At 38.5% G+C, this 27,030-nt stretch overlaps 1 protein-coding gene across 3 annotated transcripts; it reads right to left on the bottom strand.

Annotated features, from left to right (window-relative positions):
• Positions 1 to 33: 33 nt before the first annotated feature.
• NTMT2 (N-terminal Xaa-Pro-Lys N-methyltransferase 2) lies at positions 34 to 22,245 on the bottom strand. Of its 3 annotated transcripts, none has more exons than XM_041773835.1 (4): positions 21,990 to 22,245; positions 9,798 to 9,973; positions 4,237 to 4,486; positions 34 to 3,470 (listed from the first exon to the last, which is right to left on the bottom strand). In XM_041773835.1, exons 1-4 carry the CDS (start codon positions 22,141 to 22,143, stop codon positions 3,199 to 3,201), a joined length of 852 nt encoding a protein of 283 aa, XP_041629769.1. In that variant the 5' UTR covers positions 22,144 to 22,245; the 3' UTR covers positions 34 to 3,198. The 3 variants fall into 3 exon arrangements, with proteins under 3 accessions (XP_041629769.1, XP_041629778.1, XP_041629788.1); XM_041773844.1 differs by having other exon boundaries at positions 34 to 3,422; positions 21,990 to 22,244; XM_041773854.1 differs by lacking the exon at positions 21,990 to 22,245 and adding an exon at positions 11,373 to 11,577.
• Positions 22,246 to 27,030: the final 4,785 nt, after the last annotated feature.

The following is a 27,030-nucleotide window of genomic DNA, read 5'->3' as shown; positions in this document are numbered from 1 at the left end:
AGAAACCCTTGGTTTTTCTACCTGCAGCTTTGCTCTGATTCATGTTTGATGCCAGAAACTTAGACCGCTCCTAAGTCTTTCTACTTAAAATGCCACTTTTTATACTTTCAACAAAAGCTTGAGTTCTGCTTTACTAGGACCTATGCCTATGACTGAGATTCTGACCATGAATGCTCCATTAAAGAGTTCAGAATTTAACAGAGAAAATAGCAAGTAGCCTTGATTAAAATACCACATGATGAGGGCTGTGATGTCAAGCAGGGGGTATGAAGGTAGCACAGAGTAACGGCACCTAACCCAGCAACTAGGGGCTGAGGGAAGCTTTCCTAGAGCCAACAACATCTAAGCAGTCTGTGCTAGACAAAACAGAATGAGAGATGTTCTATGCTAAGGAAGTCATATCTATAACTGATAAAGCTATAAATCATAGCTCCTTTAGGGAACTAAAGTAGTTAAGTATGGCTTCAGGGGATGTGGAAAATCTGAGGCTACAGAGGGAAAGCAGGGCTAGATCACAAAGTTTAATATGTCATTCTAAGAAGATGGAATTCAACCTATCAGTGATGGGGAGTCACTGAAAGTTTATACATGATATGGTCAGATTTATATCTGATGCCAGAAGGCATCATTTATATATGATGCCAGAAGGACCGGCATCAGTGTGGAGAATGAATTTCACTAGCTATTATCCTGAAACAGGCCCATGCTCTCACCTTCCCTGCTTTATCTTTCTGAGGTTCTGAATAGCTCAGCTCCACACCTCTTTTCCCATTAGTATTCTCAAACAAAACTAATGATCAAAATCAGTTTGAGACCTTATAAAAAATACAGATTATCTGAGCCCAGATCACAGAACTAGGTTCTCATGGGAACAGAGCCTATCAATCTCTATTTTATAAACCTTCCCACATAATTCTGAGGCAGGTGGGTGGTGGACAGAATTGGGGGGTTAACATAGACAGTCACTGGCACCACAATGCAGATGTGTTGATGAACATCAGCAGCATGTTTGGCTTATTGAATTAGATTGAAGATGTCTGAGGTCTCGATCGAAATGTCTTCCTTCTACATGATCTACACCTCTAATCCCAGGACTAGGAAAATCAGCCCCTTACTTAAATCCTCCAAAACCTTCCTTTGTTTGAATAACAGGTCCAGTACTTAGCATGACCATCTCCTCTCCAGCCACTCTTCCCTTTACCTTGTACTTGTAATTAGCAGTACAAAGAGGGGATGTTAATGCAATTTACTCCCCAACTTCTACTTTCTCAATTAAGGATGGATATGGGAAATTATATAAAGCAGTAGAGATACGAAAACTGTCTGAGGAGCTTTGGAAAGTGACTTGACTTAGGAACATAAAGGGACTGCTGGTCAGCCTCCAAGACTCATCTGAATTAAAGAACATATTTTTAGGACAACCATGTTATTTCCTCCAAAGCTCAAGAACCCAGGAGCAGAGAACACTGATAATTTGTCAACTAGCATTTGAGTATTGGCAAAGCAGAAAATCAAGAGATAAAAGAATTAAAGGTGCAAGTATAAAAGAAACATTAAATTTCTGGAATGGGCCTAAATAAATGTTTTGGCTGATTTGCTCTGAGGTGCAGAGGATTAAATTATGAATGCCCTTTTTTTGCCATATTCAGTCTTTAACAATGGCTAGCCATTTGATTTAGTTCTGGTCTTTGGCTTGTTCCTAAGGTTCCAACTCACATTCTGTTGTGTTACCCTAGAGCATGATAAGTGACACAACAGGTAGAGGTGCCAGAGGCAAAGTAAGTGACTTAATTTTCTAGGACATGACTAAAATTACCACAGTAATCCTATAACAAAGTAGTAAATGTTTCACTCCTAAATTGTTTTACTCCTAAATTAGAGCTCTGACATACAAGTATAATTTTTATGGTTACAGCATATCCATGCAGTTTTTACTGAAGATTGTTTTACTCCTAAATTAGAGCTCTGACATACAAGTATAATTTTTATGGTTACAGCATATCCATGCAGACCTTCTTTACTTAAATTGATATTTTGTATCTCATACAAGACTCAATATGTATCAAAATACAAATCATGTCAATATACAAATAGGTGCTTCAACATGAAGATATTGGAGTGCCTTAAAGCAGTTATATTTAAACATTCTGCTAATAAAAATTAAATTTTGTATTTGAATGATTTTAGATTTTTTTTTGAGGTGGAGAGGGACAAAGGGAAAAGGAGAAAGAAGATCCTCTGCCTAGCACAGAATTTGACACAGGGTTCAATCTCACAACCCTGAGATCATGACCTGAGCAGGAATCAAGAGTGGAATGCTTAACCAACTGAGCCATCGAGGCATCCCTAAATTATTTTTAATTAAACCAATGCCTTAAATTAATCCACTTAGCTTAGTTTTCAGATTTATCATTTCCTTTCTCTTTCCAGTGTACATTCATATCAATGAAAGAAACAGGAGTGGCTGCAATGAAGCAAACAGTATTGAAGTCCAATGGTTAAAATTAGATTATCAATGACATTTACTTACATATTTGCAGCTGAAATTGCAATGTACAACATTTTTTTTCCTGAAAGGAGACACTTCCTCATCACTGAAATGTAGACTTCTGTTATCAAATTACATCCATATTACATCATCGGGTGGTGAATTTGACCCAAAATAGAAAGTGAAACCACATATACTTTTTCTGGGAAGAGAAAGGCTAGAGACAAAATTAAGCAATGGACTGGTTTTCATGAGATTATTTTGACTGGTGCCTTCTTAATTAGGGTGAGATTTTTGTCCAAGAGAATGATAGTCCCAAAGAGGAAGGAAATAGAATGTATCTAGCATGAGGGCAGAGAAAGGGAGTCTAGACTTTTTACCCCACCCATTCCAGAATACTCCATAATGCAAATCTTCAGACAATGCAGTTTGTGAACATTGATCCCTTTTCTGTTTTTGTGTACACTTGTATAGTTTGGGTGTACACAAGTCGTTCTTAAAACATTTTTCCTGATGTTTCACTCTATTATCTTCTGAAAAACCTGATTGTGTGTATATCCTTATAAAATTAGTGGAAATTTGTACATACTACATTAACCATTTCCAGACATGCATTGCATTCCTTCTCTCCATCCCCTCATGAATTATGAGGAGAGCACCTCTGTCCTAAAGCACCACTGTGCAGTCCAGCTGTCCATTCCCACTGCCCATCAGGAATGTCCATCACTGTGCAGTGCAAACATCCACACTGGGATGCACTGCTCTGGAAAGCCATCCTGCTTCTCCTGGCCCAGCACCACCAGCCCACTCTTCCTAATGAGGCTCCGGAGGATGTCCATGTCCCGAGTCACACTGCTGTCAGAGAGATCGAAGATACAGCCCTCCCGAGCCACGTTGTCCTTCAGTATGATGACACCATTTTCTTTCAGGCCCGCTCGGCACCGGGAAAGAAATGCAAGAAGGTCTTTATCAGTCAGGTACCCTACAGGTGAGGCCAAGTAGATGGGGGAACAGGATGATATGGTGGGTGGGAGGGAGGAGAGTAGGAGGGCAGGAAAGACCACAAGGTGAAGAATCAGGAGACCATTTTTTCGCTCATTCGTGAATTACTTAATAGCCTGAATTGTTCTAGTTTCAGGAGGCTTTGAGAATTTAGGTAAGAAGACAGGTATCCTCTCTGAGGAGGCTTGGTGTCCTGTCTATAAAATAGGTATTATACTAGCTGGTCTATCTACCTCACAGACATGAAATAAACTATTGCCTATCCTATGAGTCCCTGCCATTGTCTCCAGACAACCCAACTCTGTCATCACTTCTTTGTGTCTCCTAGACACACACACTCACTTAGACCAGACTCTAATTCATTGCTGTCCCATTTCCTGGGAATTTATATCTTAAAAAATCTACTTTTGCCAGTAAATGGAGATAAACTTATTTTGACCCCACTTTTTGAAGTTTCTCAAATATTTGGTTTTCTTCTGTGAGTTAGGTTGGTCCAAAGGCACTCCATCCCTAAGGATGGGAATTTTCAGGCTTGTAGCAGAGGATCTTAGGGGAGAGATTGGGAAGACCAGAGCTTTGGGAGAGTATCTATGATGCCTAAGGCTCGCTAACTGCTCTAAGCACAACTACAACTATATCTCCCTTTATATCCATGCTCCCTCTCCACAAATCCTCAAATAGCCCAGGTCTTGACTTGTCTATGTGGGAAGGTGAGAAAGGCAGATGTCATGCCATGCAGGACTAACCAGAGACCCACTGAATCCAGATGACATCATATCTGCCCAGTGGGGGTGTAAATTCCTGTAGGCTGTAGCAGTGGTAGCTTTCTACCTTTTCCCCATTGACCTGCAGGTAGTTCTGGGCTTCAAGAAGGAATGATTCCATCATGTCCACCAGTTCCACGCTGTTGAAAACCGGCAACAAGACGTGCTTGCTGACCCTTCCTATCCCAGAGCCACAATCCAAAGCACAGTCTGTTCCAGCTCTCCCGGGGCCCTGCAGAAAGGTATTTTGTGGGATACTTCAAATACAGACAACCCCTCTGAGTCTAGGACACTCCAATTGCCACTTTAAACAACTTTATTTTGGTCAGTTTCATGTAATAAAATGCACTATTTTAAATATACCATTCAATGAGTTTGGATAAAGTATACAGAGGGTGCATGCACCCTCTACTATGATCAAGTTCTAGAACATCCAATTACCTTTTCAAAAAAGAAATATCCAACATTGCTAGTTTTCACTTTCTTTATTTTATCCAAATGTAGGTCTTCAAAAGAATTTCAAAGTAAGCTTTTGGAAAATAATGTCTTGGGTCTAAAAAATTGGCAATTTTCTCTAAGAACTGAGCCACTGAAAGCCCTTTAAAAGTAGAATTTTGGGCAGCCCGAGTGGCTCTGTGGTTTGGCACCGCCTTTGGCCCAGGGTGTGATCCTGGAGACCCAGGATCAAGTCCCGTGTCAGGCTCCCTGCATGGAGCCTGCTTCTCCCTCTGCCTGTGTCTGGGCCTCTCTCTCTCTGTGTGTGTCTCTCATGAATAAATAAATAAAATCTTTTTAAAATTTTTAAAAATAAATAAAAGTAGAATTTTATTAACTATAAATTTGGGTCAGGTCAACAGCTAAATGGATGTGCATGGTAGCTTATTGCTTTCTTTAAGATGGGAAGGGAAGGGAAGGGAAGGGAAGGGAAGGGAAGGGAAGGGAAGGGAAGGGAAGGGAAGGGAAGGCAAGGGAAGGGAAGGCAAGGGAAGGGAAGGGAAAGAGTGAAAGAGCAAAGCAGTGAGAGAGCCTTTCAGGCCAGGATTTTACTTCAAATCCAGCCCCAATGGCACACAGTCACATGGATAGAAGGTATTTGCAGTAAAGTCTCCTCGTCTCTTTTCATGCTAGAAATTTTCTGCCTTTGTAAGAAAAACTATGTGGTTTACTGGGCACAAATTCCCCCCTAAAATTGCTTTTATAAAGTATGTCCATACACTAAATTAACTGGAAGTGAAGGGTAGATAGGTAGCACAGGGGGAAATCAGCCAATGAAAAATTTTTCACACTCACTTCTCTAAAGTAACATATACATATACACACATGTATGTATATATGACAGCTGAAACTTTGAGATATATACTATTTGATTTCTATATATTATCTTGTCCAAATTATTTGGTCACAATTGGGATGACTGCTAAATACGTTTTGTTAGAAATTACAGTAATAAGATACTTACGCTGCCAATCAGGATCTTAAAGAGAAAGCCTACTCTTGGTTTCACAGGAACTAAACATTTAAAAAAACATTTGGCTAAGGATCATGAGGTGAAGTTTGATCAGGAGGAAACATCATAAATGCTGCTTTCCAGCCCACCCAAAAGGCCAAATGAAGAACAAGAAGGGAAACAATTGTAGCTTCTTTTCAAATGGAATCATAATAACATGATTTATCACCTGCTTAAACATAGAAGTTCTTTGTGTCTGTAATAACTATGATAATCAAAACAATACCACAAGATAATGATTATTCCCCAATTTGAAGCTGAGGAAATTAAGATTTCTAATACCACACAGCTAATGGACTTGAACATGGAACTGTGTGAATTCAAAGCCAGTTCTACCTTAGGGCTGTCACCTTAAGTGACAACTCTGATTCCTTTGGTAGTATCTGTCTAATGCTATGCTGAAAAAGAAATTCTAAGGTTTCATTGAGACTTAGCAGGAAAGAGTTCTGTGATTGACTACTGATGTCTGCCTAGAGTATGGGAAAGGGAAGTGGTGGTACATGTACCATAGGTTTGCCATTCCTACTGACACTATGACACCTCTCTCATCCTGATATTTTAAAGTAAACTAAGATAATTCAGAAAAAAAGGCTTAGGCTAAAGGTTTATGTTGTGAACTCCATAAGGAAAACATCTTTTAAGTAAATCCATAACATAAACAAGATGGGACAAGTATAGGAAAATTATTTTAAGCTACTGAAAATGATGTTAGTAGAAATTCATATGCTCAATTGGAGATTATAACTACAGATTTTTCTTATGATTACTTGGCCTTAAAGTCTCTATAGATCATGTTTCTCAGATTATTGTAGCAAGTAGTCTTAGAATTAGAACCATAGAATGATCTCCTTTATTTCAATGAACTAAATAAACACGAAGCTGCTCTGGTTAAAGGGAAGCAGAGTCTCACTCACTCACCCTCCCTATCATTCTCTCAATAAAACCTTGAAGGATCTCAGTAAAACCCTAGAGTTTTTAAAGAACTCATGTCTAATTTCCCTACTTTTTTAGACAATGAAAGCAAGGCTCAGAGAGGTAAAATGTTTGAAATAAAATTCCCTTAAGAATTCTCAACATTAAAAAAAAAAAAGAATTCTCAACCTTTTTGTTTGTATTTTTCTCCAATTTAGATGTGTGATCCTTGACTATAGTTACTTTTGAAACAACAGTTATTTACAAATTTTAAAAAGGTACCTTTCACCCTAATTACATGTGCTGCTAGCCTCCCACTCTATTGCTTATTTCTCTTTATCCCATTCCACTGCATGTGCTGGCACTGCATCTGCTATCCTGGCGGATATCCCAAATTTCTCTCTCATTCACACAAAGTTCCTCTGGGAAGGAGTATTTAAAGACTGACCCAGGGACATCTCTCACCACTTGGACACGATGGCTGTCCCTATTGAAACCTGATGTCTTTCCATGACTGTGACTGGACCTATGTATGACATGTGATTTCAGAACAAGATGTTTTGTTATTTTCATTGTCACTTATGATGCTGTCTTCCTATATTATGGATTCATATAAAACAGTAAAATGCTCTTAAGAATTTCATTTTAGTTTTGATTCTGCCTATATATTTTGTTTTGAAGAACATAATTTTAAGCTCACCCAGGAAGTTTAAAACTAAAAGGAAAGTGTAAAATGCCACTGTATAAAAACTACTAAGTAGAACAAGTTAGACCCAGGGTCTTCAGTCATCCAATCTCTGAGTAAGGTTAAAAGATAAATACTGTCAAATGCTGATTACTTTTTATAAATTGCTGCTCCCCCCACATCAGAAAGCTAAAACTAAGGAAAGTTATCAGCCATGCCATTGACATCATCTTGGTATCATTTGTTTATTTGCTAAAGTAATCATATTTGTAATGAGTTTAAACACCTTTTCTCACTGTCCCATGTCACTAAGTGTTGAAAGGAAAGCAAAACTTTAAATTAAACAATCTGTCTTTTCCCAGTTGACATAAGGATAAATCATGTCAGATACTCATATTCCCTGACTCCTTGTATCTTGACCTGGATTCTAATTTAGCAGATTATTAAGGTCAAAGAACCAAAATATCATTTCTTTAAAAAGACTGTTTGTACTTAGTTAGAGGTCATGATTTCACAATGAGCCTTGTCTACTAAGAAGGACTCCTTATATTTGTTTGAAAAGAGCAGGCTTCTCTTTTCCAACATAAATATGCAAGCACAAGGCTGTTTCCTTTCCCAGGTCCATGGGTGTGTATATGGGCTCTGTCTGACCAGCATCCCTGTGGTCAGCCTGGCATTCCACATGGAGTGACAAGACAGCTGGATTACTAACTATGCTTCTGAAATGCACTGGGATCAAAGCCGGCCTCACCACGAGGCAAATAGGAGGGATTGCTTTCAGCTAGGCTGGAGAAGAATTGAGGTCTGTGGTACACACACACACACACACACACACACACAGAGAGAGAGAGAGAGAGAGAGAGAGAGAGAGAGAGAGAGAGAGGATTTTTCTGCTTTGTGAGACAAATGGAAAAAATATGTCATGGTTAAGAGTAGAGAGTTTGGTGTCAGAAGACCTGGCTGGGCTTAAGTCCCAGCTCTTGTCTCTTACCAGCTGCATCACCTTGACAACTTATTTAACGTCTCCAAACCTCAGTTTCCACAACTGGGAAAAGCAGAGATAATGATAGTACTTATGTTTTAGAATTCTTGTGAAACATAAGACAATAGTTCTAAAGTGCTTAGCAGAGTGGCTATCTCAGAGAAACCACTCCATGTCAGCAATACTGATTTAGAAATATTCCAAGCTGCCCTGACCTATAAACAGCCACGGCTATCATCTCTAGCCTCACACTCCTTCGTGGCTGTAGCTGATGTTCACACACGTCAGCCCCAATGGTGCTCCATCCTGACCCAATTCTGTCTGCTCCAGCACTTGGTGCTCCAGGGAGTTTGGATGTAAAGTGAACCTCACCTCAACACTAGGGATATTCTTAACAGCATGCTTCCAAGGAGGTTGACACCTACCCAGATACTTATAATATTTATAATGTTTCTTTTATCAAAATAAAATGGACTCCAAATTTCCAAAAGATGACTTCAAAATGAATTGGAGCAAAATCTGTTTGCAAATTAGGACTTTATGTCTTCAGCAGGAACAACAGCAGCTTTGTTCTGCTGGCAGCTTAAGTCTATTTTAACAACTACATGAAGTTCCTTAAACTGTAATGAATGCATTTTGTGAAAGCCTTTTATTATTATTAGTAGAAATAAATTAGATTTATTGGGTAATAATTATTCACAACAAAGAAAGTACTTGATGCATATTATCTCATTTGTTTTTCACATTATCCTATGAGGTAGGTTCTATGGTTATGCTCTAGTCACAGGAAACAGAGACTTAGAGCCCTTAAGAAAAAATTCCAACATTGCTTATACATTGAATAGAGGAACCTAATGACTCTGGAGTGCAAGATTTTGGCCTCTACACAATACTGTCTATCTCCATGTGACAAGGAAGTAAGGAAGCAGTTTCACCCAACACCAGAGCTTCAAAGAGATCACATTTTTTCAAGGCAAAGTCTGCACTATTTATTAAATAACATGAAGAGATTCTACTGTACTTAGTATCATTTAAAACCAAACATAAGCATGCATTTACTTGCTATATTGAATTTGTATTACAGAAATCAATAAATCACTCCATGATCCCAAGTGGCAAAATCTCTCATCAATCATCTGGGTGTCAACTGTTTGATCTGTAAAACTCAAAAAGAGATGTCTTCTTAATTCCTAAATTATAATATTAGCACTGCTACTTCACCTTCCCCTGAAGCATGAGAGATTAGCTGATACTAGGATGGTTAAATGCCAAGTGGGTTGAGCCAGTCGTTTGATGCAACCCATCTTTTCTGAATATATTAAAATAGGCTTTCAGGCTAAACTTCTAGCTGAGCCATATGGGTTTAATATGACTTAAAAGACAACACAGAAGAGGTATGTGAGCTCAATGTTTGCAGTGACTTTGCTTCCTCATCAAGCTGCAGTTGGATAACTCACCCCAACAAATTTCCTAAGAAATTTCCGAGAAGACTGGATATCTGGGTTGGACAGTTCAATGAAATTTCCCATCATACCCTCTTCAGTAGCAGGTACTTCTTGGTAGAAAAGTTTAGCTCTGGCATAGAACTGCATCTCACCATTGATGACTTGACTTGTTAAAGCATACAATTTCACTGCAAATTAAATATTATGAATATTTATTAATATTTATATGGCAAACAAGTTCACTCTTATCATACATTTAATTGCTTCTTAGAAGCCTGTGAATTTGTGCTGTGGAGGAAAGGCACAGTCAGAAGATATGGGTTTCAGTTCTGGTTCAGTGACTTACTATGTAACTTTGGAAAAACTTCTTAACCTCTCTGATTTTCAGGTATTTCATGCATTGTGGCATTTTCATGACTTATTAACCCTATAGTTTAATGAAACTTTAGCTTAATACTGTATTTTTAAAAAATTTAACAGCATTCACTATAGTAAAATAAGCAATTTCACAAGCTTCATAGTGAATTGTATCTTTGAGCTCCAAATGTTTTATGAGAATTTAATCATTAATCCTTCTAATCACAAGGTACGTTCAGGGTAGCTATTTTTTTTCACTGCTTTTTCAAGCAACTCAACTGAACTATCTCTGTCTACTAATATTACAGAAGATATGCTTGAAGTCTTTCTTCTGAAAATAAATAAATAAAAAAGATAAAAAGATTTATTGAGCAACTATTCTGTACAAGATAATATCTTAATCACATTCACATACACTATGTAACCTCATTATTTCAGAAACCATATGAGGCATTATTTTAAGACATTCACTATTAGAAAAACATAAGTTCCTTTTTCTGAGGAGTAAGTGTGAATGTATGTAAGTGGTTTTTTTTTTTTTTTGGTGGATGAAAATGCACTTCTTCAGATATAAAATATTCTCATTAGAAGACATTCACGAGGAAATGATAAAGAGTGGATGAAAGGAAGGAATTTCTGGTTCCTCTATTGTAGGTTGAATACACGCATTTGTCTTTCCTCCTTCCCCATATCCCCCTTAAGTTGTTTTAATAAGCAACACATAACAGTGAACAAAATGAGAGAGGGTGGCCACCGATGGAATCATGATTTCATCAAATGTCTGGGAGACAAAAAGCAAATAGAACAAAGCTAAAATATCTTGTCTTGGATAGATGCAAAAGGAAATAAAAATTAATCAAAAAATCTGTCTACAAGCCAACCAGTGAGAGGACAAATGCTTCCTCCCCAAAATAGGAAGTAAAGCTATAATCCTAGATGGTGGAAGTATCTTCTCAAAAAAGAAAGAAAGAAAGAAGAAAGAAAGAAAGAAAGAAAGAAAGAAAGAAAGAAAGAAGAGAGAGAGAGAGAGAGAGAAGAAAGAAAGAAAGAAAGAAAGAAAGAAAGAAAGAAAGAGGAAAAGAAGAGAAAAGAAAAGAAAAAGGAATTGCTTAAGTAAACCTAAAGCAGTTAGTGTTAGAATCCTGGAATACAACTCATTTTAGCATATAGATGACTCCAAGTACCTCATCTGCTCACACAGATCAGAATTTCGTAAGATTTAAGATCTACCTGTACATGTAGAGCTTCTTGTCATTCTTTTTATTCAGGGGAGACATATGTAACAGAGGAAACCTTCTCCATTACCTAGAATCATTGACCCTCTCCTTTATTCCTAACTATGGATAAAAATTATTTCCAAACACATGGGGGTAAAACAGCAGTCTGAAAGAAAAGATAAAGATAAAAATAAACAATTAGAAATGACCCCAAAAGAAATAGAAATAATTCAGGAAATGGATGAGAACTTGAACCAAAACTAAGCAGAAAAAACACATCCCTGGAAAGATACGAGAACTGGTGCATCCATAAATCAAAGATAAGATGCCAAGAAAATGATAAAAATAACAGAGAATTCTTAGAAATTAAAGTTTTGATTATCAAAGACATTGAGTAAATTTGTCATGACATAAACAAAAAGACAGATATGAAAGACTGAGGTAAAAGATTACAGCTACAAAGACTTAATTCGGGAGGTCTAAATATCAAGCCAATAGGGATTCTCAATAATAGAGAAATGGAAAGAAGAAAATTACTAAAGAAATAATAGAAGGAAATTCTCCAGAGCTAAAAGTGTAGGTTCCAACAAGTACTGAGCAGCATGGATTTTTTTTTAATATTTCAAAACACAGGGATGCCTGGGTGGTTCAGTGGTCGAGCATCTGCCTCTCACCCAGGGCATGATCCCAGAGCCCTAGGATTGAGTCCCACATCAGGTTTCCTGCATGGAGCCTGCTTCTCCCTCTGCCTATGTCTTTGTCTTTCTCTGTGTGTCTCTCATGAATAAATAAATAAAATCTTAAATAAATAAATAAATAATCCAAAACACAAAGAATAATAATCCTAGAAGTAGAAGATCCTAAAGTTATTTAGAGGGGAAAGGTGGTTGACTATCAAGGAGGGTTGCCAGATTTAGCAAATAAAAATATGAGACACACAATTAGTTTTGAATTTCATACAAAGAATAAATAATTGCTTAGTAGAAGTATGCTTGAAATGTATATTGCATGGGACATACTTATATAAAAAACTATTTTTGATCATTTTTAAGTTGAAATTTATCTGGAATATTATACTTTATCGGGCAACTCTATATTCAAAGGACTAGAATCAGGCTTATAGCACAGATCTCATTAGAAACACTAGAAAAGAGGGGCACCTGGCTGGCTCATTCAGTAGAGCATGTGAATCTTGATCTGAGGATTGTAAGTTTGAACCCCACACTGTGTATAAATATTACTTAAAAATAAAAGCCTTAAGAAAAAATAAACACTAGAAAACAAAGAAGTAACGCCATTAATATTCTGAGAGAAAATTATTTTGAGCCTAAAACTTAATACCCAGTCAAACTGTGGAAATACATTTACCTACCATGGATTCATTCTTCAGAAGTTTCTTGAAGCTATATTCCAATCCAATGATGGTCAAAATCAAGAGAAGATATACGTCAAAAGAATAAAATTAGCCCAGGAATCCAATGAAAAAGACATCCCAAAATGACAGATATTTATCAGATCTAAAAAGAAATCAGTCTTTATTACAACAGATAGTATAGGCTTCAGAAACAGAAGTTCATCCAGAAGTAGAATGAATTGGATTCTGGGCAATAGAGTAAGAAAGAAGCAAAGAGACATTAGTGATATTCTAAAGAAGACATATTTTTTATCTCAACCATCACACACACACACACACACACACACACACACACACACACAAGAAGACAAGTGAAAGCTCCAAGCAAAATCAACAGTACAAAAATTTTATGATCAGCAAATCAAAATAGTCATAATTTTCAGTAGAAAGAGTATAAGAAAAGAGAATCTATTTAAGCTTAACCAGAATAATTTTTCTTCAGGCAACACCAAGGTTGACAAATTGGAATAATGCACTACTTGGCTCTGAATTGAATAACAATTACATTGTCCCAAATTTTGAATCTAAAAGGTAAAAATCCAAAAAACACTACTCATAATGTTTAATTGTAAAACATTCCATCTATGGAGTTACTACAGTATTTTCCAACTTGAAGATGTTGGAGCCAATGTTTGGACTTTTGAATGGTCATGGGTTTACTGAAAACAATGTAAGAATCAGTTCCAATGTACATTTTCTAGAGACTAACATTATATGAGATAGCCCCCATATATATTAACTGTTATACATAGTTTTTTTAAAACACAAATCTTTTAAAAATATTAAATATATAGATGCTTTTTTGCCATTTTATACACATATTAAAAACTGAGAAAACACAACATTAAAAGGAGAGTCTTGAAGTTTAAAACATTGGGAACCACTAACCTACACCAAATCCTCTTCCCTAGCCTTAGTAAAGTGTTGTATAAATAGCAGGTGGCTCAATAAATTCTACAGGATGACAAAAATAAAGCATAAAACCAACCCAATGACGTGAGTGCTCCAAACTCTTCTGTATGTCTCAGAAAACCAGGCTAGAAAATCACAGCTTAGAGTCTTCCTCAAGTCCGGCATGCTGCCTGGGATCACAAGCAAGCCACAGCCCAGTACTCTCCTTGATCCAACCAAAGTGGCAAAGCAGCCACACTCATCATCACCTGCTTAAGTCAACTAGTTGGTGAAGTCTATTAAAACCCTTAATCTGGAAATGGGAATGGTCCATTATGCCAGCAACATTTAGACCACAAGTGAATGCCAAGCCCAGCAGGGGTCAGACTCAATAGGTAGGTTTTTACGGTTATGGGCTTGAGTTCTCATTTTCACCTAATTGACAGGAGCATTTCACTAAAACGATATATGAGGTGTCATGGCCAGCCCCAGGTACTCCCCTCTTGATAGCTCCCGCAATGGTGCAAGTTGACTCAGATAAGGTAATCAGTCATCAGCCTGTGCCTTTTTATTAAAGAAATACATCTAGCAGCTCACTCTTGTAGGATTGCAATGTCTCTGTGAAATTTGGGGTAGTCTAAGAAAGAGTTCTTGATATAGTTCTATTCGTTCTTGATATAATATGGTACTTATTTCTGGACCCACATTATGGGCTGAACTCTCAAGACCCTTACAATAGTTTACTTGTTACAAAAAGGAAAGTAGAATAGAAGCTGATATGCCTTGAAGAAGAATTTGGATCTTGTGAACTCTCTAAGGAAGATTTTTGCTAATAGCTAAATGCTTATATATGCTGAGTATCTTCTTGTCTTTCTGCTTCCTTTTCTTCCTTTTTGTTTTTCTAAATGGTTGGTTATAGTTATTTTAGACTTCATTCCAGATGTTAGAACTGTTTGTCAACTGAAAATTGATCTGAAAGGATAGGTACACTAAGTTTAGACATTTAGTTTGAAACTATTTGAAATAGGATCATAGATCATGTTAATCTTTTATTTATAAGCAAAAAAAAAAAAAAAGCCCAATTAGGGAATGCCTTTATGAAGGATAAGACCTAACATGAAAGAGATTTGCAGGTGAGCACTTCCTAATTTAGCTGTTCAAGAATTAATGGTAAAAATGGGAAGAAGGAAAGAAGGAGATAGGGAGGGAGGAAGGACATAGGTACCATGGAATATATTATTCAACCATAAAAAGGAAGGAAATCCTTCATTTGTGACAACATGAATAGACTCTGAGGATATTATGCTAAGTGAAATAAGTGAGACAACTAAAAACTAACACCGTCTGACTTCATTTATATGTGGAATCATAAAAAATCTGAACTCCTAACTATTTTTTTCACCAGCAGGGGAGAGTGAGAAGTAAAACTTTATCACTGGTCTCTGGTGGAATCCAAAAGTTTAGCGTGCCAAGAATACTAGAACGCTGTCATCATCAAGTCTCGGAATTGCCCTGAGGGACGCTGTAGGTTTGATTTGTTCCCTGAATGCTTTAGGTGTCTGGTGTTTCTCATCTCTAAAATAATGCACTGCCTACCATAATAATTTAAGAAGGTTTCTTCCTTTTCAGCTGAAGGCTAGTTCAGTGGTTCCTAATTTTTAACACGAATAAGATGACCAAAGGGAGGGCAGAGGGGACAACACACTTTCCCCACTTTGGCAAGGATCTACCACCCCACATCACACCCATACCCACTTGGCCAAACATCTTCCCAACACTCTATTCCTACTTGAGCTTTCGACCTCACCTACTATCAAATTTTAGAAGGCTAGAAGGCAGGCCAAGAATTAGGGACAGGTTTCTCATCGTAGGATTTGCATCAGAGGAGTCAGACACTGATTCAGCAGTCACCAGGTGTCCTGTGCACCTCCACTGCATCCTGTGAAAGTCTCTAGTGCTCTATTTCCACATTTTACAAAAACTGTGTGGGTTTCTCTCCTACACTGAATTCTTCAGGATAAGGCTGTATCTTGTCTTTGCAACCCCAGCACTTACTACTATGCTTAACACATAGCAGAACTCTTTTGAATATTCATTGGCTAAATGAATATTGTCACACTTTTTGTTCTTTGAATAACACAGGTTCAACAAAGTAAAGAGTGGTTATAGGAAAACGCTGACATAAGTGACACAGGTTACACTTTTCGCAGAGTTTATATCTATCCTAATTAGGCATACCCATATCATAAAAAATAGTAACTACCATTGATCAAACATGGTTGTATGCACAACCTATGCTTAGCATTTATGTCCAACAGAATAGGTAAAATGGATGTTGTTATTTATGGAAGAACACAAGGCTGCAAGAGGATACCTGAATTGCCCAAGATCGAGTAACTGGTGAGGACATTTCTGGAATTTAAACTGAGGTCTATTTAAATCCAAAACCCATATTTCATCCCTCTCATCCTGTGTGTGTATATCTGAAAGTCTGCTAAATAAAAAAGGAAGTCATATGGTTCTCCATTTCTTCAAAGAGAAAAATCATCTTGCAGTGTCTGCATTACAAAGGTAACAGTAAACATTTGAACAATGTTATCACTGTTCAGTGAGTTGTGCAGCCATGATGCCACAGGGGTGAAATCAATTTGAAAAATACCAATGGTTATATGTTGAGTTTTATTTGGCAGTCCCACGTGTCTTACAGGAAGTGTTTTTACTAACTCTGGTCTTTAATTGTGATGGCAAAGAGGTGACCATTGTTATCAATTTCCTCCTTAGAGACTGATTCCTATAGAAAGAGCTAAGTGAAGGGTGGATACTAACAATTGGTGGGTACCTCCCATGCACCAGATATTATATTAAGCATTTTCATATCATCTCTTCACATTATTTCTTTTAATCTTCATGATGATAACACAAAACTGGTGTTATATTACCATTTTGCAGATAAGTGATGAGATACTCAGAATTAATAACTTAATATACAGAAACAAAGTGTCAGAACCAGGTCCTACCCCATCCATATTCTGCTTAACTCTGTGGAACCATTGTTCTAAATGTGAAGTCAGACTAAGCTTTTAATGACGTGCAGGAATAATAGACTCTTAGTATATGATTAACAAATAGTCATTGACGTCTATGTACTAGGGAATACACTGGATAGCATAGTGCTAGAAGGATTATTGAGTGGTTAATTTTTAGGAACATTTCACCCTTGAGCACTGGTACACAAACTGGAGATGTATACAATTGTTTTCCTATTTATTTCCTATTTGTTCATAAAAAGCCACCTTTGGAAAAATCATTCATTCCATGCCCCACCTTGTGCTGGTAGAAATAGGTTAAATGGACCTACTTACTGGCCTGCCTACCTTGTTGATTATCTCAGTACAAAGCTGATGCTTTTCATAGACTAGGTTTTATGTTCCTGTCAAGTCAAAAACCATCGTAAAACTCACATTGCTGCCTACATAATTCAAGTTAACATTTTCACTGGAAGGGAGCATGATTTTGAGGTTCAAAAAGGGCAGACTCTGTGCTCAGACTACCTGAGTTCTGATCCTGCTTCCCCACTCACAGGCATGTGACCTTCAGCAGGTTACTTAACTCCACCGCACATCAGTCTCTTGGATACAAGGTGGGGAAAAGCACAGTACCATCTAATAGGCATGCTGTCAAGAGTCACTGAGCTGATACATGCAAAGCACTGAGAACACTACCAAGCTTGCTTCCATTCCTTCCTGAAGAGGTGTTGTAATCAGTGGCATAGCTAAGCTTTCATTGGAGACTTGTGGTATGCGTGCCCTTGCTTCTCCACGAATTTCTGAAGCGAGCCAAGGATATTCCAGCAAATGTCCCCATGACTGAATGTCCTTTCATAGTGTACTGTGTGGGACTGGCTACCTAATGCAGGCAGTTGCAGGGAGGAAGGCAGGAAAGAAAGAATCAAAGAGTCTGGTTAGCCACTGTTCTTTCCAGAATTACCCCCAAACAACACACTCTCTGTGCTGACTCTACAGTAGCCATTCCCTAACCTTTTCAAAGAAGGGCTTTATTTTCATTTCTATGAAGTTTTGAAATCATCAAAAGGAGGGGAAGTTGATTCCAACACACTTGAGTGGAGCTGGGGAGAGAGCACATCTACTGGCTAAGTTTTCATTTCAAACTGAAAAACTTACTATCTCCTGCCACCTGAAGAGTCCCATACAGGGAGCTGAGCCTACCATTTTTGGTAATGCCTGTTCTAGGGAAGACCACATGGTGACATTAAAAGAGGCCTAGCTCTGAGGAAAGAAAGAAAAAAACTAATCCTTATTGAGCATTGACTATATGTAATGACTTTTAATTCTTCCAATTGCCCTAAGGAAAATGATACTCAGAGACTTTAGGAACTTGCAGAGGTGACTTTCTCTATCAATAGCAGTGTCAGAATTTAAACTCAAGACTTTTGTGACCTGCAACTAATTATTACTAAGGGGCCATTTAATGTGCTGTGAACAGACACCAAGTTCTTTCTATGCACCGGGAACCATGGTAAGTGCTAAATTATACAGATATAGAAGAGGACATGAAAACTAGAGTCCAATCAGGGAACTACAGGTACACATATTCCATAAATAGAAATTACAATCTCCTGGGGGCAAAAAGCAAGGTTTAAGCAAGAAAATCAAGGCTTTGGGGAAAACTTGTGATTGGATAAAAGTTGTAGTGGCAGATGAGACATATGTGCTGGTTTCTTCCTGCACCTGCAAGTAGCTGGTAGTCTCCTAGAGGGACTTTAGCTTCTGCCATGAGAAGAAAACACTGCAAAAAAGCTGAGTATATGAAAGAGCTGACAGCCTCCTGTAATCCTAATTTAAACCTTTTAAGGATTAATAAAAAATTATTTGTGGATTTGCCTCCATTACCAGTTTATAAAATCCTGAAGAATAGAGACTGTGTCTGTTTGAATTTTCTCCAGTACACAGAACAGGACGTTGGATGACAGAGTTCCATAAATGTCTCTTCCACTAGATTGATGAGAAAGCAGAAATGTCTGGTGTTTCTATCTCTAAAAAGCAATGGGTTCCTCCCTGGCAGACACATTTCCTAGTGACTGGATATACCTATATTCCCTCACATTGCTCAACATCCTTGCAGTTAGACAGGGTCACGTAACTGGTTCTGGGCAATGGTTTCTAAACAGATGTAATGGATGTCCTTCTGGGACAAAATATTTAAGGGTTAGTAGGCACAATTTTAGCTCCTATCTTCCTTTACCATGGTGCATAGCAGTGTTCCAGATGGTGGAGCCTTTATCATCCTAGATTCCTAAATGCCTTTGTGGAATACAGCTCCCCCCACCCAACCCCCATAATGCATGTTGAAATTATATAGCTGGGGATTTACCCCAAAGATACAGATGCAGTGAAATGGCAGGACCTGCACCCCAATGTTTATAACAGCAATGTCCACAATAGCCAAACTGTGGAAGGAGCCTCGGTGTCCATCGAAAGATGAATCGATGAAGGAGATGTGGTCTATGTATACAATGGAATATCACTCAGCCATTAGAAATGACAAATACCCACCATTTGCTTCAACGTGGATGGAACTGGAGGGTATTATGCTGAGTGAAATAAGTCAATCGGAGAAGGACAAACATTATATGGTCTCATTCATTTGGGGAATATAAAAAATAGTGAAAGGGAATAAAGGGGAAAGGAGAGAAAATGAGTGAAAATATCAGTGAGGGTGACAGAACATGAGAGAACCCTAACTCTGGGAAATGAACAAGGGATAGTGGAAGGGGCGGTGGGTAGGGGGTTGGGGTGACTGGGTGATGGGCACTGAGGGGGGCACTTGACAGGATGAGCACTGGGTGTTATGCTATGTGTTGGCAAATTGAACTCCAATAAAAAAAAATTTTTTAAAGCAATGATATAGCAAAAACAAAAAATTAACTTTTATACGTTCTGCTATTGAGATTTTAGGGTTAGTTTGTTATTGCAGGATAGCATAGTCCATACTTACTAATATAGCCCCCAATTGCTAAAATCAAAGCAATACTGTGGATGGGGCTACCTCTGTTACTCTCAGGGGAAACTAATGCCTGGGACAAGTCATCGGAATCAGAGAAAAGAAGCATTGCCTATTTATGGAAAACCAACTAAGTAAAATGGAGTCCTCTTTGGCTTGGGATTGGACTAAGGGTTTTCAAACAATGTTTATGGAACCCAATGGGTGTTACAGAAGCCACTGGTGAGGCTAGGAGGACAGAGCAAGAAACAGATTCTGTCCCCAACCCTAAGCAGAAAATTTTCACTTTTTCTTGTTTTATACTGGGCTTCCATGGAAGACTTTGTTAAAAGGTTTGTGTTTTTTTGTCAATAATTTTTTTAAAAATTGGAAATCTTTTTGGAAACCATCAGCACATTAATAGAGGAGAAAAATAGGTAAAATCAGAATGACTTTACGGATTAAAAATAGAATTGAGACCAAACATAAATTATAGACTCCTTGTCCCCAATTGATTTTCACTTGATTTTCAGAAGATTCTGTTTTATTCTTTCTTTTTAATATCTTCACTACTTTCAGAGCTGAGTTCCTTTTTCTCTATAGCAATTATTTTTAAAATTTGGCAGCCATTTGCCCCATCCTGAATATCTTAGTAATTGTAATTGATATATTTCCCCAGACTACTGTAGCTAAGGCCACTAAGCTACTGTTCTTGCAATGTGACACGCACAAGACTCTCAAGAGTATCTTTAGAAAAGCAGTGCTGTGCTAGTGTGTGGAGCAGAAGAACATCCTCACCTTCCAAATGGATTGCTCTAGTTTTTCCACTTGGATGCAAATGAGATGCATAACATTTCCTAAAATATTTACTTAGGGGCAGTGTGATCTACCAGAAAGAGCCCTCGTCTTGGGTTCTTTTTCTTTTCTAAAGATTTTATTTACTCATGAGAGACACACAGAGAGAGGCAGAGACATAGGCAGAGGGAGAAGCAGATTCCCCACTAAGCAGGGAGCCCGATGTGGGACTCTATCACAGGACCCCGGGATCACGTACTGAGCCAAAGGCAGGCACTCAACCACTGAGCCACCCAAGTGCCCCTCATCTTGGGTTCTTCTTTGACATCAACATGAGACCTGTCTAGGTTATACCACATTACCTCTGAATTTTCTTTTCCCAGTTTGAAAAAATAAGATGGAGGCAGGGGTGTGAAGGCGGGAGGAGAAAATAATGATACTTATCCTATCTATCCCATAGTATAGCTGTGAGGATCAAATAGTATCATAAATAAGGAAATTTGGTAAGGAACATTGAATAAGTATGAGATGAAAGCATTTGTATGTCTAGAGTTAAAGATTCCTTCAAGAATGGACTTATAAAAAGAAAATTTGGTAGGCTGCTAGCATCTAGTTTCTTGAATGCAATACACAGAACTAAGTATGCCTATGATGTCTGGAAACCCTGGCCACATCAAGTGCACAATGGGGCTTTCAGGCAGCCTTAAGAAAACAGACTGGGGCTGTACATACTGGGTCCTGCTTTCATTGGGGGAAAATATAAATCAAAGGGGGACACTTCAACCTTTAATCGTAAGTTATTTCCTCTTCAGTGCTGTTAAGAGTTCCTTGAAGTAACACTTTTCACAGAGGCTGAGAAAAATAGTGTAGACAAACCCGATAAGCTTTTTATTGCCCTATTGTCTAATTCCCGGAAAGCTAAAGGAAATAAGGAAAAGGGAGACATACCACCAACCCAGGGTTTTTTTCTTAATATTCAAAGACCTGACTAAAACCTGCTCCTTTTTGGCCCTCTATTATTGATTGTGACTCAGGAAAGCCAGAAAGGATCGTGTGGAGTGTGGGCTAATGTACACACACACAGAGAAAGAACAAGGAGTCCTTGATCTATTATTGTTTAGTCTTTCTTTTTAACTCTTAGTTGACATATTACTGCATTAATACTCTCATCTTTTAGTTACCTAATTTCCCCTGCCTCCCTCTCAATTTTGGCAAATATTAAAAATGTCCTTCAAAACTTAGGAAATGAATTTCTGTAAGCCTGATACTTGGGCAAACCAACACCCAGGGAAACAAATCATGGTGCCCGAGAATGCATGGAAATCCCAAAATAGAGGACTGACTTGCCAGGCAGCACTTGATCTTTGCACCCTGCAAGAAAGAATGCCATTGAACCGTTTAAGCCCTCTGACAGTGGTTATGGGTTCTTTTTACATGAAAAGTGTCCTTGTCCTAACTCCTGGCAGAGGTCCCACGACTTCACACACTGCCCCTTTCTTGTCCCTTATCTGGTAGCTCTGACTCACTTACCCAGGGGAATTTTTTCCAGCAGGTAGAGATAGCTCTGAAAGAAGTCATTGCGAATGGCTTTGTGAAGGATAAAGGACATGCTATGTCGACAGAGTTCATCGTCGGTCTTCTGCCAGCGGGATCTGAAGGCAAAATGGGCTCCCAGGTGGGCCATGGTGAAGGGGGATGATAATTATTCCTACAGAGAAATGAAGCTTGCCTGGCTGTTTCTTTGAATTAGCCTTCTCCTCCTACACGAACTTGAGACTGTCATTTTAAACCAGCCCCTGTCCATCTATATCAGGAGAAGCTCTCATAGGGCGTGGGGGAGGGGCCACAGACTCGGGAGGTCAAGCTCCTGGCACATTCCAACACAACCCCCCCCCCCCCCCCGCCTCCCCGTCGATTGCTTGGGCGACACCACTCCAAGCCAGCAGGTGCTAAGTAAAGATGAAAACAGGCTGAGTGAGATCCTGCTTCATCCAGTAAAAAGCAGCGTCCCTTCTTTAGCTGCCACTTCAAACAGGGAGGAGCTCAACCCGCTAACACCCTGACTATTTGCTTTAATTTGATTCCTAAATTGGAATAGCCTAATTTCCATTTCAAAGCGTTGGAAATATTTTGCAGGAGATCCTGTTTCCTGATTTCCATCACTCCTCCTGGAACATAGAATCCTCAAGTTACAAGGACCCTTCAAAGTCATCCTAGCCAACCAGGCTCCTCTCATCAGTGCAATTTTGCCCAAATCATTTCATAGGGGTGGATACGTGTTTCCCATTTTTAAGGATTCTATGAGAGACACAATTAGATGAAAGCCTGTTTGGATGTTATATACCCATCTCTGCCAGCAAACTAAACCCTTCCAATCCAGCTTGCTCTAAAAAACACCTACTTTGCCTGTTTCTTCCTCTCTGTATATTGTGGGGATGATTTCCTCGTAAGTCCTCACTTGATTTCTATACTTCTGATCATCCCTCTGGGTTCATTCTCCACTCTTCCCACATACTGTGTACCCTGGAGGCCGACCTGTGTTGACAACGTCAGTGGACTCCCTTGCCTTCTCAGTTCTAGTTGGGTTCAGCCAATGGGTAGTGCCAGCAAAAGACTGGAGAAGAGTGAGCTGATGTGTTTACTTCCCTGGCACCTTCCCTGTGGAGATGCCATAGGCTGACTGCTTCCTTTGGTGGAAAGTCATAACTCCTGTCTGGCATCTTCCCATACAGCTATCATATTCTATGTCTGATAACTGCTCCCTCCTATACTGCTTCAGCCCTCTGGGTAATGACATGCCAGACTGTCAAGAGCCCTGGAGTAATGCACTATTCCTTACAATTTTGCTATACTTGCCTACATCTTTGTAAATAGTCTCTTTATCAAACTGGCTCAAACTCTTAACTTGCAAATGCCATCTGTTTCCTATAGGAAATACCACTACCATTTTATTCCTCTAATGTCCCTAACAGGAAAGTCCGTAAGAACTCTATGCAACCATATCATGTGCAACCCCAGACTCCCCACCAACTCCAAACATAGACACATACACACAGATGCACCAACACACACATTGTGGTAGTATCTAAGACGGCTCCTAAAGATCCCCTGCTACTGCTTGATATTCACACTTTTGTGTAATCCTCTTTCCTTAAAGTAGGGTAGACTGACTGACACACTTCTAAAGAATAAAATATGGCAGACATGACAGGATGTCACTTCCAAGATAAGGTTATAAAAAGACTATCTTGGACATTTTCTTTTGCTCTGTTGCTTGCTTTTTCTGAGAGAAGACAGTGCCTGTTGTGAGCTACTCTATGGCAAGGAAACTGTCTCAGTGCAACAGGCCTGGAGTGCAACGGAGGGACTACATTATGCCAACAATCCTGAGTGAACTTGGAAGATCTTCCTCCAGCCAACTTGGTAAAAGTCCCTGAGTCAGCTAAGCTATGCCCAAATTACTGACCTACAGCAATAAATGTCTCTTCTTTTAAGCAGCTAAATTTTGGAATAATTTGTTTCAATATAGCAATAAATAGCTAATTCACACATCGTCAGTGTAAGTTTTCTAAGATGTAGAATCTAACCATGATCTTTCTTTATGTTTAATTTCCATGTTAATCTTACTGGGCAAGGAAGTAAAGATTCCATTTGTTTGACTCTGACTTATTTTCCTATCTATTTCCCCATTTGCTCTCACTCCACCTCAAGGGGCAGCTATCCCATTTTGATGAAATTGACCCCATCCCTGGCTTCAGGAATTGCCCAAACTGCAATCCAAGTTATCCATTTTCTCCTTGCTGTAGTGAATGGTTCATGGAGGGGCACAAAATCCCATCCTGAGCCAATCAACACAGTGTTCTCTCAGGTCTGATTTTCAATTGGAAGCGGTACATTATCGAAATCTGTTGAATCCAAAGCTGAGTTTTCTATGCTAGAAACATGGAGTTCAGCTAACACAAATCCCATCCTGCCTCATTTATACTCAATTCTCATAACGATGGAAATGAAGTAGATGATACCAAACAGAACAGGGAAACTGAGCATTTCATTTATGTTAAGAAGAAAGGCTCTTAACTGAAACAGATTTGGCTAAGTTAGAAACTCATTTCTACCACTTACATACTGGGCAACCTTGACGAATTCTTAGTCTTTGAGCCTCACTTCCCTCTTCTGTAATATGAGGGTAATGGTAATAGTACATATCTCATCTAATTGTTGTGAGAACCAAATATACTCCCTGTAAAACACTACTGTGCCTGGAATACAGTATATGTTCATATATATGATATGCTAGGTATCACCATTATAATCTCTAGAAGAAAGTTGATGATAAGTTACAGGTTTTGAAATTACTTTGTCTATACAGCCTTCTTGGATTATTTTCAATGTATACTTCCTCCTATCATGAAATTTCACCATCTACCCAGGAGATTATTTGTACTAGATACATTCCAAAGTTAAAAAGAAAAGACATCCAAATTAAATGTGCTATTAGAGTTCATTCATCTATCCTTCAGAATTTTCTATTGTTATCAGAAAAACTAAGTAGCAGCAGAAGAAAACTAAGGGATCCTCTTTTGTTTCATTTGCATTTGTCAATACATATATTAACAGGTTCTTAACTTTGACATCAGTGATGTTTTGATGACCTTTCGTATGGTGAAAAGGTTGGGATGTTTGGTCGTAGGAGAGCGATTGGCAATCACCAACTTCAGCTACCCACTATTCTTTATTTGACAATGGATATTGGCAAGTTTATCAGTTTTTACAGAAAGAACTAATTTTCTTCACTATAAAATGGACATTAATTACTTATATTTGAAAAAGGACTGTATCCTTTGCTGTGCAAAAGCTTCTTATCTTGATGAAGTCCCAATAGTTCATTTTTGCTTTTGTTTCTTTTGCCTTTGTGGATGTATCTTGCAAATGACATATCAGATAAAGGGCTAGTTTCCAAAATCTATAAAGAACTTATTAAACTCAACAGCAAAGAAACAAACAATCCAATCATGAAATGGGCAAAAGACATGAAGAGAAATCTCACAGAGGAAGACATGGACATGGCCAACAAGCACATGAGAAAATGCTCTGCATCACTTGCCATCAGGGAAATACAAATCAAAACCACAATGAGATACCACCTCACACCAGTGAGAATGGGGAAAATTAACAAGGCAGGAAACAACAAATGTTGGAGAGGATGCGGAGAAAAGGGAACCCTCTTACACTGTTGGTGGGAATGTGAACTGGTGCAGCCACTCTGGAAAACGGTGTGGAGGTTCCTCAAAGAGTTAAAAATAGACCTGCCCTACGACCCAGCAATTGCACTGTTGGGGATTTACCCCAAAGATTCAGATGCAATGAAACGTCGGGACACCTGCACCCCGATGTTTCTATCAGCAATGGCCACAACAGCCAAACTATGGAAGGAGCCTCGGTGTCCATCGAAAGATGAATGGATAAAGAAGATGTGGTTTATGTATACAATGGAATATTACTCAGCCATTAGAAACGACAAATACCCACCATTTGCTTCAACGTGGATGGAACTGGAGGGTATTATGCTGAGTGAAATAAGTCAATCGGAGAAGGACAAACAGTGTATGTTCTCATTCATTTGGGGAATATGAATAATAGTGAAAGGGAATATAAAGGAAGGGAAAAGAAATGTTGGGAAATATCAGGAAGGGAGACAGAACATAAAGACTCCTAACTCTGGGAAATGAACTAGGGGTGGTGGAAGGGGAGGAGGGCGGGTGTTGGAGGGGAATGGGTGACGGGCACTGAGGTGACACTTGACGGGATGAGCACTGGGTGTTTTTCTGTATGTTGGTAAATTGAACACCAATAAAAGTTAATTAAAAAAAAAAAAGAAAAAGGATTATTAAATGCTCTAAGATCTCTGTATTTCAGACCCATAATTCCTGAGTGGGGATGAAATACTCATTGGTTTATACAAAATGCCTTTGACAGCTTTTGTTTATCTCTATGAGTTACATAAGATACTGTACCTATTTCTCATACTTATATAGCTTGCACCAGATTCTGGCTTATTGCATTTGTTTCCTTATGCAAATAATTTTTTCTTCGCAGATAAAATGCTTTATTTGTTACCACCTCACACCACTCACCTGTATTCACACAGTGAGTGAGGTTAAGACATAGATCTCCAGTCTACTACAGGCATTTAATTTCCAGGCAGGAAAAGAAAGCAATGAATGTAGAGAAACATGACAGTAGCAAGAGAAGGTGTAACTCTGAATTTATTCAGATTGGTTTGCCTTCTCACAAGGGATCATGAAGAGAGGCTCAGAAGTAAAAACGATAAACAAAAAAAAATTATGTAGAAAACATATTCATTCAGTAGTATGTTAAGCTAAATATTTGGGAAATTCCACTAAATGTAAAGTACTTATCAAATTAAAATTCCATAATCCTTGAAATTGAAAATTCAACAAAGAGGATGAAATAAAGATAGCTTCAGGCCAAGATTGAATTCACATTCATAGGCACTCACAGAAAGATTAACAGAAAAAAAGTCTACTGCAGGAAAAGAAAATGAAAACAG

Source organism: Vulpes lagopus, chromosome 1 (genome assembly GCF_018345385.1).
Source record: "Vulpes lagopus strain Blue_001 chromosome 1, ASM1834538v1, whole genome shotgun sequence".
Taxonomy (NCBI): Eukaryota; Metazoa; Chordata; class Mammalia; order Carnivora; family Canidae; genus Vulpes; species Vulpes lagopus.
The sequence above is the reverse complement of the archived record's forward strand: the minus strand, read 5'-3'. Positions and strand labels throughout refer to the sequence as shown.

Coding starts and splice junctions, on each gene's coding strand:
- NTMT2 (XM_041773835.1), bottom strand. CDS start 22,143: ATGGCCCACCTGGGAGCCCATTTTGCCTTCAGATCCCGCTGGCAGAAG. Junction 9,974..21,989: donor GCTGGAAAAAATTCCCCTGG/GTAAGTGAGTCA, acceptor TTTAATTTGCAG/TGAAATTGTATGCTTTAACA. Junction 3,471..4,236: donor CTGGATTCAGTGGGTCTCTG/GTTAGTCCTGCA, acceptor CCTCACCTGTAG/GGTACCTGACTGATAAAGAC.